Source organism: Diceros bicornis, chromosome 18 (assembly GCF_020826845.1).
Source record: "Diceros bicornis minor isolate mBicDic1 chromosome 18, mDicBic1.mat.cur, whole genome shotgun sequence".
NCBI classification, from domain to species: domain Eukaryota; kingdom Metazoa; phylum Chordata; class Mammalia; order Perissodactyla; family Rhinocerotidae; genus Diceros; species Diceros bicornis.
In genome coordinates, this window is record NC_080757.1 from 6,825,601 (window position 1) to 6,839,159 (window position 13,559).

General features: G+C 38.7%; 1 protein-coding gene across 3 annotated transcripts in view; it reads right to left on the reverse strand.

The window, feature by feature from the left end:
• Positions 1–10,133: 10,133 nt before the first annotated feature.
• Positions 10,134–13,559, reverse strand: part of MAP2K4 (mitogen-activated protein kinase kinase 4) — a 128,255-nt gene continuing 124,829 nt past the window's right edge. For all 3 annotated transcript variants that reach the window (XM_058559691.1, XM_058559690.1, XM_058559692.1), the window contains one exon: positions 10,134–12,699. In XM_058559691.1, coding sequence (XP_058415674.1) covers positions 12,586–12,699 — 114 coding nt within the window. In that variant the 3' untranslated portion in view covers positions 10,134–12,585. The remainder of the gene's footprint in view (positions 12,700–13,559) is intronic.

The following is a 13,559-nucleotide window of genomic DNA, read 5'->3' on the forward strand; positions in this document are numbered from 1 at the left end:
TTTAATCTACAATTCCTGAATACCAATAATATCAAGCTTCTTTTCATATGTTGATTATCTCTTATTAAAATGCCTGTTGATGTCTTTACAAATTTTTCCATTGGGTTGGTTGTATTTTTCTGATTGATTCATAGATGTTTTCATATATTTTGGATGCCACAAGTCATTAAGATATTACTTTCTATTGTCTCCTAAAGTTTTAAAATTCCGCCATTTACATTTGTATTCTAGATCCCTCTGAAATTGATATTTGTGTCCAATGTAAAATTAGGTTTCTGACTTCACTTTTTTCTTCATCCTAAAGACCTATTGTCCCAGAACCACTGGTTTTACTTTTCTCCACAGAGAATGGCCACTCTGTCAAAAATCAAGTTTTTGGTGTATGCATGAGTTTGGTTCTGAGGTCTCTATAGAATTCCTCAAAAGGTGAGTTGAAGAATGTCCCCTTTATCCTATTCTCTGAAGCCTTGGTAAAGTTTGAAATTGTCTGTTGCATAAACATTTGGGAAAACTACCACTAAAACCAGGCATCTGGTATGGTGTGTTTTTGAAGATTTTTAAACTATGTTTCATTGACTTGAATAGATAGAGAACTAATCATGTATTGTTTTTTTGAATCAACTTTAGTCAGCTATATTTTTCTATGTGCATTTTTCCATTTCCTCTAGATTTGCAAGTTTTTCGGCATGCATTTTTTTCATAGCATTCCATTATTTGTTTAATCTTCATGACATCAAGTCTAGTTATAGCTCTCATCCCCTATTCAATCCTAGTGCAGTTTCTACCTTTTCTTTCTTTACAAGGAGATCTTACCAAGGATTTATCCTTTCATTGCCCTTTTCAGAGAAATAAATTTTGTCTTTATTGACCCTCCCTATTAAATTTTGTCTTTGAATTCTCCCACATTTATTTCTGCTCTTCTTTCTTTCTATTTTCTTTGGGTTTACTCTGTTATTAAACACACAAAAATCAGCAAAAATGTAAGAGATCTGAACAACAAAGTGAACAAGCTTGATCTAACACATTTAGAGAATTCTGCATCCAACAATTAGAGAATATATATTTTTCTCAAGCACAGAGTAACACATAAAAAAAAAAAATCACTTACTGGCCCTAAAAAAAACAAATTTAAATTTCAAATAAATACCATACACATCATCATCTCTAACTGCACTATAATTAAATTACAAGTTAATAACAAACAGATTTTTAGAAATTTAAAAATATGCTGTTATATAACTCCTGGAAGTCAAAAAAAAGAAATCATACTGAAACTTTAAAGAAAACCTGAAAGAGAAAAAGAACAATAAAAAAATCCCTATACATCAAAAGTTATAGGATATGTCAATAGCTGTTCTTAGAGGGAAAGTTATAGCCTTATATGCTTACATTAAAAAAGCATAAAATCTCAAAATTACTGAGTGTAAGGTCCATGTTAAGAGGGTAGAAAAATAACAACAATGTAAACCTAAAGAAAATAGAAGATAAGAGGTAATAAAAATAAGAGCAGTAACAAATGAAACAGAAAAGAAAGCCAAAAGGTGACTTTGAAAACAATTAACTGAGTAGACAAAGATTGAGAGAAACAAGAGAAGATAAGAACAATATCATTAATGAAAAGGGGGAACAAATAAATCAGATATTGAAAAGAAAATAAAAGAATAATATCAATAATCACATGCCAACAAATTCAACAACTTAGATGATACAGGGAAATTAACTTCCGAAAACTGATGCAAAAATCATTTTTAAAAGTTTGTGAATCATCCTATAAAGAAATTAATGCAGTGATTTAAAATCTCACAAAGAAAACATCAAGCCAAAACAGTTTTATCGGCAAAGTTCTAAAAAGTTTTCAAGGAATAGATTACCCCAATTTTATACATACTCTTTCAGACAAGAGAAAAGAGAGGAATAACTCCCCAACTCATTCTACACAGCAAACATAGCTTGATTAAAGAAAAAAGTCTTACAAGAAAGGAAAATTATAGGCCCATATCACGTGGGATTATAGTTGTGAAAATCTTAAACACAACAAAGCTGTGTTTATCCCAGTAATTAAAGGATGATTTAAAAGATGGTTGAATGTTAGAAAAATCCAAAAATGTAATTCACCACATTGACAGATTAAATAGGAAAACTCACATACTGATCTCAGCAGATACAAACAAATCATTTGATAAACTTTAACCTTATTCATTAAAAATAAAACTAACTCAATAATTTAAGATTAAAGGAAACTTCCTCACTTGGTTAAAGAATATCTACTAAAACAAAATAAACAAAACAGCAAACATCAATCTAAATGTTAGATACATGCTCATTAAAATAAGGAATAAGATAAACATGGCTGTTACCAGCCTTCTATGTACTGTGGTATGAGAGATCATAGCCAGGATAATAAGACAATAAAAACAAAATTGAGGCTTAAGGAAGAAAGAAGCAAATAAAACATTCATTATTTGCAGATGATATGGCCACTTAAATAGAAAACCCAAAACCATCTATAGGCCAATTTACCAGATGAAAAAAGGGAAGTTTAGCAATGTGATAGATGTAAGATTAATACATCAAAATTGAATTAATTTCTATATACAAGTAAAAAAATAGAGATCATAGTATAATAATACCAGATAATATCAATTACCTAATAATAATCTCACAAAAATGTGCCAGACCTCTATAGAAAAAATTATATTTGAGATATTAAAGAAGACCTAAATAAATAGAAAAATATATCGTGTCCATGATAGGAGGATATAATATTATAAACATGTCAATTCTTCCCAAATAATCTATAGCAGTGGTTCTCAAAGTATCGTTCGTGAAACAGCAGCATCAGTGTTACCTGGGAACTCATTAAAAATGCAAATTCTCGGGCCCTACCCATGACCTATTGATCAGAAACTCAAGGGGTAAGGCCCAGCAATTTCTGTTTTAACAATCCCTCCAAGTGATTCTGATATGTGCTAAAGTTTGAGAACTACTCATCCATAGATTCACTGCAACTCCAATAAAAATTAAAACAGAATTTGATAAGATTATTGTAAAATGTATATAGAGAGGAGATCGATACCTGGCGTGACATTGTGAGGAGCTCCACTAACCTGCTCCCCAGGGAAACTGGTGAAAATTATTTTTAAAAAAAATTTTAAGCCTCTGGAAATGGTCCTAAAGGCAAAGAGCAAATGAAGAAACAATTCAAGAAAACCTACAAAAATTCAGTAAGAAAGGTGAGTCTGTGGTATTTGAACCAAGACCTGCTCTCTCCTCAACCCCCCCACCCCCCCAGTTCAGCAAGGGACAGACTCCACTCCACATTGCTGCAGCCAAAAACACAGGACCCCCTCTTCCCCTGGCTCTCAGTTAGAGGGCTTCTTCTCCAGAGGAGGACTTCAGCATTTCTCATCCTGGCTCCAGCTGCCTATTGTGGAGGCCAAGTCCCAGGCGAGTGTGGTCAAGAAGTGTGGGCTCCCTTCCCACATCTTCCACTCATGGATGCAGGCTCTACATTGGGTGTGGAGCCCTGAGAACATCTGGGCCCTTATGGGTCTTACTGTACTGGAGATTCTAGCCAGGGAAAATAGACAAGAAAAAGAAATAAAAGGCATCCAGATTGGAAAGGAGGAAGTAAAACTATGTCTATTTGCAGATGATATGATCTTGTATACAGAAAATCCAAAGGAACCTAAAAGACTGTTAGAACAAATAAATGATTTCAGCAAGGTTGCAGGATACAAGATCTATACAAAAAAAAAAAAAATCAATTGATTTGTATACACTTGCAATGAACAATCCAAATATGAAATTAAGACAATTCTGTTCATAATAGCATAAAAAAAAACCTAGGAATAAATTTCACAAAAGAAGTACAAATCTTATACCCTGAAAATTACAAAACACTGCCTAAATAAATTAAAGATCTGAATAATGGGAAAACACTCCCATAGTCATGGATTGGAAGACTTATTGTTAAGATGGTTAACTGACCCCTAAACTGATCTACAGTTTCAACACAATCCCTGTAAGAATCCTAACTGACTTCTTTGCAGAAATTGAAAAGCTGATTCTATAATCCATATGAATTGCAGGTGATCCAAAATAGCCAAACAATCCTGAAAAAGAAGAACAAAGTAGGATGACTCACGCTTCCCAATTTCAAAGCTTACTTACCTGGACTCAAAAATATTGTCTATCTACATCTATCTATCAATCAATCAATCTATCTACCTACCTACCTACCTACGTATCTGTCTGTCAGTCAAGGGAAGGAAGGAGGGAGGAAGGGGGTGGGGAAAATACAATAGTTAGAAAGGAAAACAAGTGAACCATGACCTCAGGATTCAGGATGATCCCTTGTGTCAAGACAAGCAGGGAATGGGATACTGAGTAAACTGTGTTTAGATACAGATTATTGTTAAAGTTACAACTTTCATTTTCACAATGAACAAGTGTTTGTTACATTATTATTAGTTAATAACCAAATATCCAAATAAAAATGAGGGAGGAAATAGTCACCAGCAAGGCAACTACAAGCCCAGATAAAACTCATGTTTTTATTGATAAAAGGAAGAAAAGAAGAAATACTGAGTGGATGGGGTGGCAGGCGGGGGAATCAGCAGTCTCCACCTCACTATTCACTTTATTATTTCAATCTTTATATTGTTCAGTTCTAGGAGTTTTATTTGATCCTTTTCATTTCTTCTTAATAGACTTGGTAGTCTCTTATTCCTGGCTCATATTTCTAAGCTGTTTGATTTAACATGTTAAACATTTATTTTATGTTCTCTATCTGATAATTCAAGTAACTGTTACTGCTTGTTGTCTGCCGGTTCTCACTCACAGCATCTTGTTATGTGTGTTTGTAATTTTTTTCATTTTCCTTTACCTGTGGTAATTCTTCAAGGACTGAGCTGAAGGAGAGTTCCTCCAATGACGATTTTGGTTTGCTTCTGCCAGTTGCCTGGGGACAGTACCAATCGAGGTCCGTTTAAATTCTCTGCTTGAGGGTTTTGGACTGATAGAGGTAATGTGAATTCAGACCATGAACCCACAGAAGTTGACTTGTGGTTATAGATTCTTGGAGATTTTAAAACGTTTTCCTTCACTCAGTCCAAGATGAAGGCAAACATGTTTCAATTCCGTCTCCAACTGGTTGGCAGACTTATTTCTTTTCTACCTTACAGGTTGTATGTAGCCCTTTGAAGGGCCAGACTAATTGGAGGATTTCCCAGTAGAATACCCTACATTGGGCAGGCTCCACACTTTATTTTCTGAGCCCTGAACCCTGCATAATTTTAAATACAAAAGCTCAAGGTTTCCAGGGTTCAGCAGAAACTCGCAGCACAACTTATTTGTTGGCACTTGGTTACTTTCAAAGAAAGGCCCTGACATCTTCAGGAACAAAAGATGTTCCTAGCAAGCTCTTAACACTTTTTTATGTCCTTAGTTGAAGCAACTCTTCATGCTTTGAAAATGGATTTACTTTCTGGAAGCAGGCAAAAGCAGGTTGGGATCAAGAGTTCCTGCTTCTACATATGTGGGGGCTTGGCAGTTTACTTACTTTTGTGCCAGTTCAGGAAAGCACTTAAAGAGCAATATTTTTATTTTGTAATCACCAGCATAGTTACTTCAATTAGGGGCATCCTTAATGGTATCTAATCAAACATCCTGTCAGAAACAGAACTCACTGGTCCTTTCTTAGTGGCCACTGAGAGTTGACTACTTTTGTTTACACAGTACCTAACATTTCGTTGCTAACTTTTGACTGTGTGGTGGGACGGCCCAAAGTACAATTTACATTCACTTCTTTGCTTTTAGCAGCAATGTGCCATGGACATATACATCGAACTTATTTCACATTTTTCTAGGGAAAAATTACTAGGCTCAATAGAATGAAATGCTATCTTCAACAGTGTGATAAAATCATGCGTATATGGCCTTTTTAACAGAAAGCACTATCATTATATGACAGCTAGGCTGACTATACTACTGGGCCATAAAGATGACTAAGAGTGACTTCAAATAACTCACAACCAAGTAAGGAAAGAGGCAAATAACTAACTAGACATGATTAAGCGCTGCATAGAGATATGTAAAAAATGTGACTTGAGCTCAGAGAATTGGGCAAGGCTTCCCAGAGGGTGTGACGTTTAACCTAGGTCTTAAAGAATAAGTAGGTACTTTCAAAAGACAAGTGAAGAAAAGAATTCTAGACAGAAGGAACCAGCTTAGGCAACAAGAATAAAGCACAAATAGTAGGTTTGGTAAACCATGAAAGGTTGTGAATATCACAAGACTGTGTAAAACAACCCCAGTCACCCAAGCCAGAAAACAATCTTATTCCAGGCTCCCCTACCCCCTTCTTTACACACACATTTGATCAGGAACCGATCTAGCTAATTTTACCCCCTAAGTATCTCTTAAATCCTCTCCTCTCCATTCCCAATTCCACTACTTTACCTCCTCCAACTTTTGCCTAGAATATTGCAAGTTTCTTAATTGGCCTTCAAATCTCCCCACTTTCATTCCAGCCTACATAGTCATTGAAATGAATTTTCTAAAGTACCAATCAGATCAAACCATTTCCTTGCTTAAAATCCCATATAGTTCTCCAGCACATCAGAGATCAAGTTCATCCTCGGCATGATGTACAATTCCTGTATGATTACGACCCTGTCTACCTTCTCAGACACATGCCTGGCCCCTGACCCTTTCAGATTCCTCGTTGGCTCTGTGACAGTGGACAGGTTGCTAACCACAGTGAACCCATTTCATCTTTAAAATGGAGGTAATAGTTCCTATCCATGTGTTGAGGATTAAAGAAAACTATACATCTAAAAACATGAGTTGGCCTTTATCTTGCATTTCTCATGGACTCATTAAAGAATTTTTAACAGAAGAATGGCATGATTAGATTAGCACTTTACAAAGACTAAGGGCAGTAGAGGGGTTGGATTGAAAGGAAACAAAACCAGAGGTGAGGAAGACCAGTCAGCAGACAGAAATACAAGGTGGGAAACGAGGGTGTAATGGTAATGAGAGTGGAAAAGAACAAATGGAACCAGAGAAAATTAAGGGATCTAATCAAAAGGCCTTGGTTCCTAGTTGGAAGTAGAAGGTGAAGAGAAAGATGGATCGAGAAGGCAAGTTTCAAAGAAAGGCCCTGACATCTTCAAGAACAAAAGCTGATCATAACAAGTTTTGATACTTTTTGAGCCCTCAGTTGAAGCAATTCTTCATGCTTTGAAGATGGATTTACTTTCTAGAAAGTGGGTTTCAGTTGGGATCCAGTCTTGTGAACAAAGAAATTACGCTGTGAAATACCATTTGGGATCAAAAGTGAGCAGGGATGATGATGTCACGATGCTTCTAACCGTGTGCTAAAGGCATTTTTCCAAAGGAATACAAAAATGTTCTCATCAATGGTTCCATGGACTGAAATAAATGCAGTCTGTAAAGCAGGCAGGAACTGTGCATGTAACAAGCCTTTGCTTAAAAAATATATATATATAAACACACACACACACACACACATATATATACACACACACACATATATATATAGCCATTTCATAATCAAACCTTGTAATTCATCACATTGTCAAACAGGAAACACAGGGTTTCATGAGAAGACTCAACAAAGCATTAGGAGAACTGATGCTCCAACTGATACTTGACTCTATCAATGCATTACCTTAAGCAAATTACCTAATTATTTAAGACTGGTACCCTGTGGGTAGGACTGAAGCAGCAATACTCTACCTATCTCAGAGTTGTGTTCACATTAAATCTGTATATAAGCTTTATGAAAAACTAGAAGTCCTATTTTATCACAGTTGTTCAGCAAAACATACATGTAGATAGAAATTTCAAATGCAGATAGAAACTTGATTATACATTATGATTACTCAATTGTGACTTTACACTACGCTACATAGGCTGACAATTTTAAATAGCAGAATCACATTTTACAGTTAAGAAATAAAAATACATTTTACCATAGCATCAGAAAAACACACAAAAAATGTTATTGTAGATATTGAACTACTGACCCTTATGATGATTTCAAGGTTTGAGAATTCTTGCATATTCATTTATCTGAAAGATGAAGAAGACCAAGAAATACATCACTTCAGTCTGTGGTAAATTCCCAGAAGATATACGGAAGCCGATGTTTCACATACTAAAGGTATTCCTTATACCACGTAATCTGATACAAACTTTCCATTACACATGGTTCTTACAGTGTACCTTAACAAGAGAGTCACTATTGCTGACTGGATTTTTCCTCAAACCACTTAATGAGGTTATTTAAGGGAGCCAACAAGTTCAGGACCAACAGTTTTTAGGTTCTCTCTCTCTCACATCCCAAGTAATAAGCACAGATGCCATGGATGTGACTGGTACATAGAACCCTGACCAAGAGCTGGGGACACAAACCACCTCTGGACCGGAGACAGGGCAGCTAGTGTCCTGGGACACTTTCATGACCTGATGTGTCCTTCATGATAATGGGGACATCGAGGCCTCTATACTGAATTCTCAGGTGTGCCAATTAAGAATTAGGACCTAGATGGGGGCTGGCCTGGTAGCATAGCGGTTAAGTTCACGCGCTCCATTTTGGCGGCCCAGGGTTCGAGGGCTTGGATCCTGAGTGCAGACCGATGTACCGCTTGTCAAGCTATGCTGCGGTGGCGTCCCAGACAGGGGAGAATGGGCACGGATGTTAGCCCAGGGCCAATCTTCCTCAGCAAAAAGAGGATTGGTAACAGATGTTAGCTCAGGGCTAAAATGCCTCACAAAAAATAAGAACTAGGACGTAGAGCTCTGGTTAGTTGTAAGGCAACCACCTTCTATACTGCTGCCTTTATATCAACCACTAAGCCCCACGGTGGCCCCCAGAACCTCTGACTTCAACTCATTTCCACAACAAAGCGGGCCTTGGTGAGGTTCATGAACAGAATATCCCCATAGTTCACTCTTCCACTGCTCAACTCCACAACACTTCTGTGATGGCAGTTTGTTAACTAATGCAATGTCTTATGGTAAGTGTGACAGCCTTGGATTTAGATCTCAGCTATCCTCCCTACTGTTATCAGAATCAGACTTCACTTCTCTAAGCCTTGTTTTTCTCTTATTATCTAAAAGGGGACACTACAACCTGACCTTGGAAGGCTACAGTCAGGATCAATTACGGGAAGTATCCCATGAAGCATGGAGCGCAGTCTACCTCTCACGCAGGACACTGTCTTGCACATAGTGGGTGCTCAGCTGGGATCTGGAAACTCCACAAAGCATCCTTCCCTGTAGCAGCCAAGTCATAGCTGAACAGGCCAGGATTCCTACAGCCACACCCTCCTCCCCTGGAGAATGTTTGATACTTACCACATCCGGTTCTGTAATGGCATCTCCTGCATCTCAGATCAGCTTAGAAGCAGGCACAGGAAAAGGGTCAAGTACTGAATTAGTATATGATCAATGAGTCAGGATTTGATTAATGACCGTTAGGTTGGTAGTGTAACAGATAAACTTAGTGCTGGAGCTTCTTCTTCTCTCCAATAGTTTCCAGGCTTCCACGGCTTTTTGCTCACCTCCACTGTCCTCCCATCCATACACCTCCCAGGCCTGACCTCCGCAGGTCTTTGACCCACAAATCTCCTCCCTACCGCTCTCTCTCAGGCAGCAGTGAGTGACGACACCTAATGCTCGGCCAGCAGCCATAGCACAGGAGCAGAAAGCCTGACTGGCAACCCTGCGTCAGGCCACAGCAGACTGGGTTCTCACAAGTTGTATCTCTCCATCATGACACAGGCTGAAGAACAGCACCCCCTTCCTTGAGCAATAAGAAAGCCGGGGCAGATCAGGGCAACCAATGAAGAAACAAATTCAAAAGAGACTCTGCATCATGCCTGCTCCAACAGAAAGCAAAGCTAATGCTTCACAGATACATCATGGTTTCCAGAATAAGCAAAGAGATATAGCAACCACAAGAAGGGAGGAGAAAAAGAAAGAAGTCATCAACACTTCTGGAAGAAGAGAATTTTTCCCAGCGTGAAATGCACAGATAATTTAATGGAATTTACTTGATTTTCCCCTCTCAGGGTCTGACTTCAGAAAATCAACTTACAAAGTCATCATCACATCCTAGATTTATTACAACTGACCTGCAGGCAAAAGGATATAACTATTACATAAACACTTCGATTCCATGTATATATCTTAAATAGAGGAGGAATTCAAACAAGAATACAGGATAAAATATTCCAAAGCTCCAAGAAGCAGTTATGTTACTGAGCTCCATTTTTACAGACAAATAAGGCAATATCCCTGCACATTAGCTTTTTGATAATTTTTATACATTTTTCTATGGTACAAGAGAAAAATAACCAGAGCTCACAATGTACAGTTCTTACACTATTTTCACAGTTTGTGAACACTATACACCCTTTTGTTTTAATAAAGATACATTGTAATAAACTCATTGCCCTTAAGTTTATAGTTTATAATAATCTATGATTAATACACTAAAATTGCCTTTTTATGTGGTCATCCACACAATAGAATGGTCAGATTAGCTCCTGGACAGTCAGAACTGCTTTTATCTCCATTTGTATAATGGCAAAGTGACCCTATGCTGCGCCAGACAGGAAGTTGACAGCAGAGAAACAGATTCCTCTTGAGTCCCCGGGAGCAATGGAGGATGATGGCTTGGTGTGGAAGGAAGACATAGAGCAATGCTTCCTTTCAGAACACTGGGAAGTCTAAGGTTTAGGATGCAGTGGGGGAGAAAATAGGAAGATTAGGCATGTGGACCAAAGCGATAATTCATTTTTTAATTTTGAAATTTACAGGGATGTAACTTTATACAGCACCATTCTCCCTTTATCGTAGTGTTTATGACTGTCACTCTGGGAGGAGACACAGCAAGACCTGCCACCATTTAGTTCTGTAACGGCATCATCTGCATCTCAGACCACCACTGTTTTGTATTCCAGTGTGCTCGAACCGTTGACAGTGCTGCTTAACTGTCACACAAAGCCTAGTGCTCAGTGCCTGCGACGCCAGAGCGAAACCTAAGGAGAACCTGGCTAACGGGTCAGTGAGGAGGCACAGCAAAAGATGGCAGATTTAAATGGCCTCTTCTAACTGTGAAGGGTTTGTTGGTTTGTTTGTAGAATTCCAATTTCAAGAAATGGTGGTGACTTTCTACAGATTCTCAGAGGTGACGAGCTTATCTACAAGTCTGCCATTTCAGATCTTCATCTGGTCAAATCTGTCTAGAAAAGATGCTTATCACCTATCGCATTGGCTGGGCCCCACATTTCTCAGCCTTTTAAACATTAGAGCATATGAGAGATTTGGGGCTAAAAATCCTTGGTAAAGAACATCCCTGGTAATTATAAAGGTTTTTGATATAGGAAACAAAGGCGAAATATTGGATTAAGCAAAAGTCACATGGTGGCAATAAACCACATGGGTAGGGAAAGAGATGCAGAAACTGAAGACCTGGACCAGTGATGGCAAACAACTGAGATTTGGTCTTTTGCTGCCTACAAGAAATCTTTATCTAATCAATCAAGGCACATTGCTACCAGCTACTTCTCCCTGTTAGTGAGTTACGATGGCTAAGGTATCAGGCTTGGGACCAAGGGGAAATATATAGCTGCTACAAGTTGTTCCAGATAAGATACTAGAATTAAAAACATCTGTAAACTTTGCCCTCCGTACTTTTTCTTCTTTCAGTCCGGGTAGTTTGTGGCAGGTGGAACATCAAGTTGGCAGCACACCAAATTCTGAGAAGGAAAATTCTTAGGGTCAGCACCTTCTTTGACAAGTGGCAGACTCCTGAGTCTTCCCAACGAAGAGTAGAAGGACTGGTAAAGGAGAAAAGAACACATTCTGTCCTGTCTCAATATTTTAATGTTCACCTCTTTGAACGCAACATGGTTTTTGGTAAAGATAAATTCATTCTAATTTAACATGATATTTCAAACAGGAAATTTGGCTGAGCACATCCATCCCCACACATCGACTGTGACTGTAAAGCAACAGAATATCAAATCAGTAAATCTATTGCACTTGGTGAAGAAAGTAAATTCCTCCTTTGTCTCCCCGCTCCGGAAGGCAATGTGTCTCGTTGGCTGTGCAAGCTCTTCTCACTCAAGCCCAAGTCTCTATGTTCAGACATAGCACATCCATCACCACATACTTCCAGGATTTGGAAGTCTCACAAAACACCATTCCAGTAGCTGCGTCTCCAGGTTTCGAGTCTAGAAATGAATTTAAGATGTGATCTAATCACGGTCAACGAATTGATCGTACTGACTTCCACATTTCATGAATATGTTCATCACGAAAGAGCAGGATGAGGTCTCTCTGACCAGCACTAACACTGTGTGATCAATTGGTATTACAGGGATGCACGCTCTAGGTGACAGATATACAGACAGGATGGAAACAAACACCAATCTTATTGCACATGGTGTCTGGGCGAGCAATAAAAACACTGTGATACGGGATGAAAATTCTTTACGTCTTGCTTCCTCTCAGCCCTTTTTCCTAGAGTCTGACGTAGCAGCGATATCAATCGACATACATGGGAGAGCTGGGAGTAGCTGGCATTTGATCCAGGATTTTACAAACGTAGCATGCGACCTCTACGGTACGTTCTTCATACATCAAAATAAAGGGATGTTTCTGCAAGAAAATTGAAAAAAGAAAAGAAAAAATATCAAAATTCATATCAGAGCCCAGACTGAACTTTTCCCAACTTTGATACAGCACAGAACCAAAGTCTCCAACCACCTACGGCTGTAAAATATTGTAGCACAAGCTCAGACAGGCAAGCACAGCCTGTATTTCATGCAGATAGGTTAGAGGGTCTGGGCGTGCCCAGATAAGATGCACGGCCTTATGACCGGGAGGAGCCACCCTGACCCTGAGGTCTGGAAACTTATCTGTGTACCAGGGAGTATTTGTCGAGGCACAGAGCAGAGTTGTTCCTGAGCACAAAACAGAGCTGGAGCCTCTGCCACCCCGAGAGCCAGGAAGAACCACATGAACACCGGCTACTCTTCCTCTTGGGACAGGCATAAACTCCAAGTCCCCGTGTCTCTCCGTAGGGCAGAAGGATCTTACAAAAAGGTTTCAGTTTCAATCCTTCTGACTCCCACTCCAAAAGAGGCTCAACAGAAACTGATCCTATGAGCTTCTCCAAAGCCTGCAGCCCCATACCTGCCTCACAAACCCACCTTTTCATATTCCATCTCCATCAATACTTTTCTTTCATAGCTTCTCTAAGTACGTTGACTGAATATCTTTAGTCATTGCTGGGGTTGACCATAAGTTTGACCTAACATCCTAGAGAGCTAGAAGCTAAGTGTGACAAACAAGTAGGTCGTTTCTTAAAATATTCCCACATTATTAGATCATAGCACTTTCTTCACTGCCAAGACCAGGGCCACATCACTCTTCCATTACTCTACACTGCTTAAAACGCCCAAATTCCACGGAATGGGTGAGAACTTTCAAAGAAACAAGAATTGGCCTTATGATGT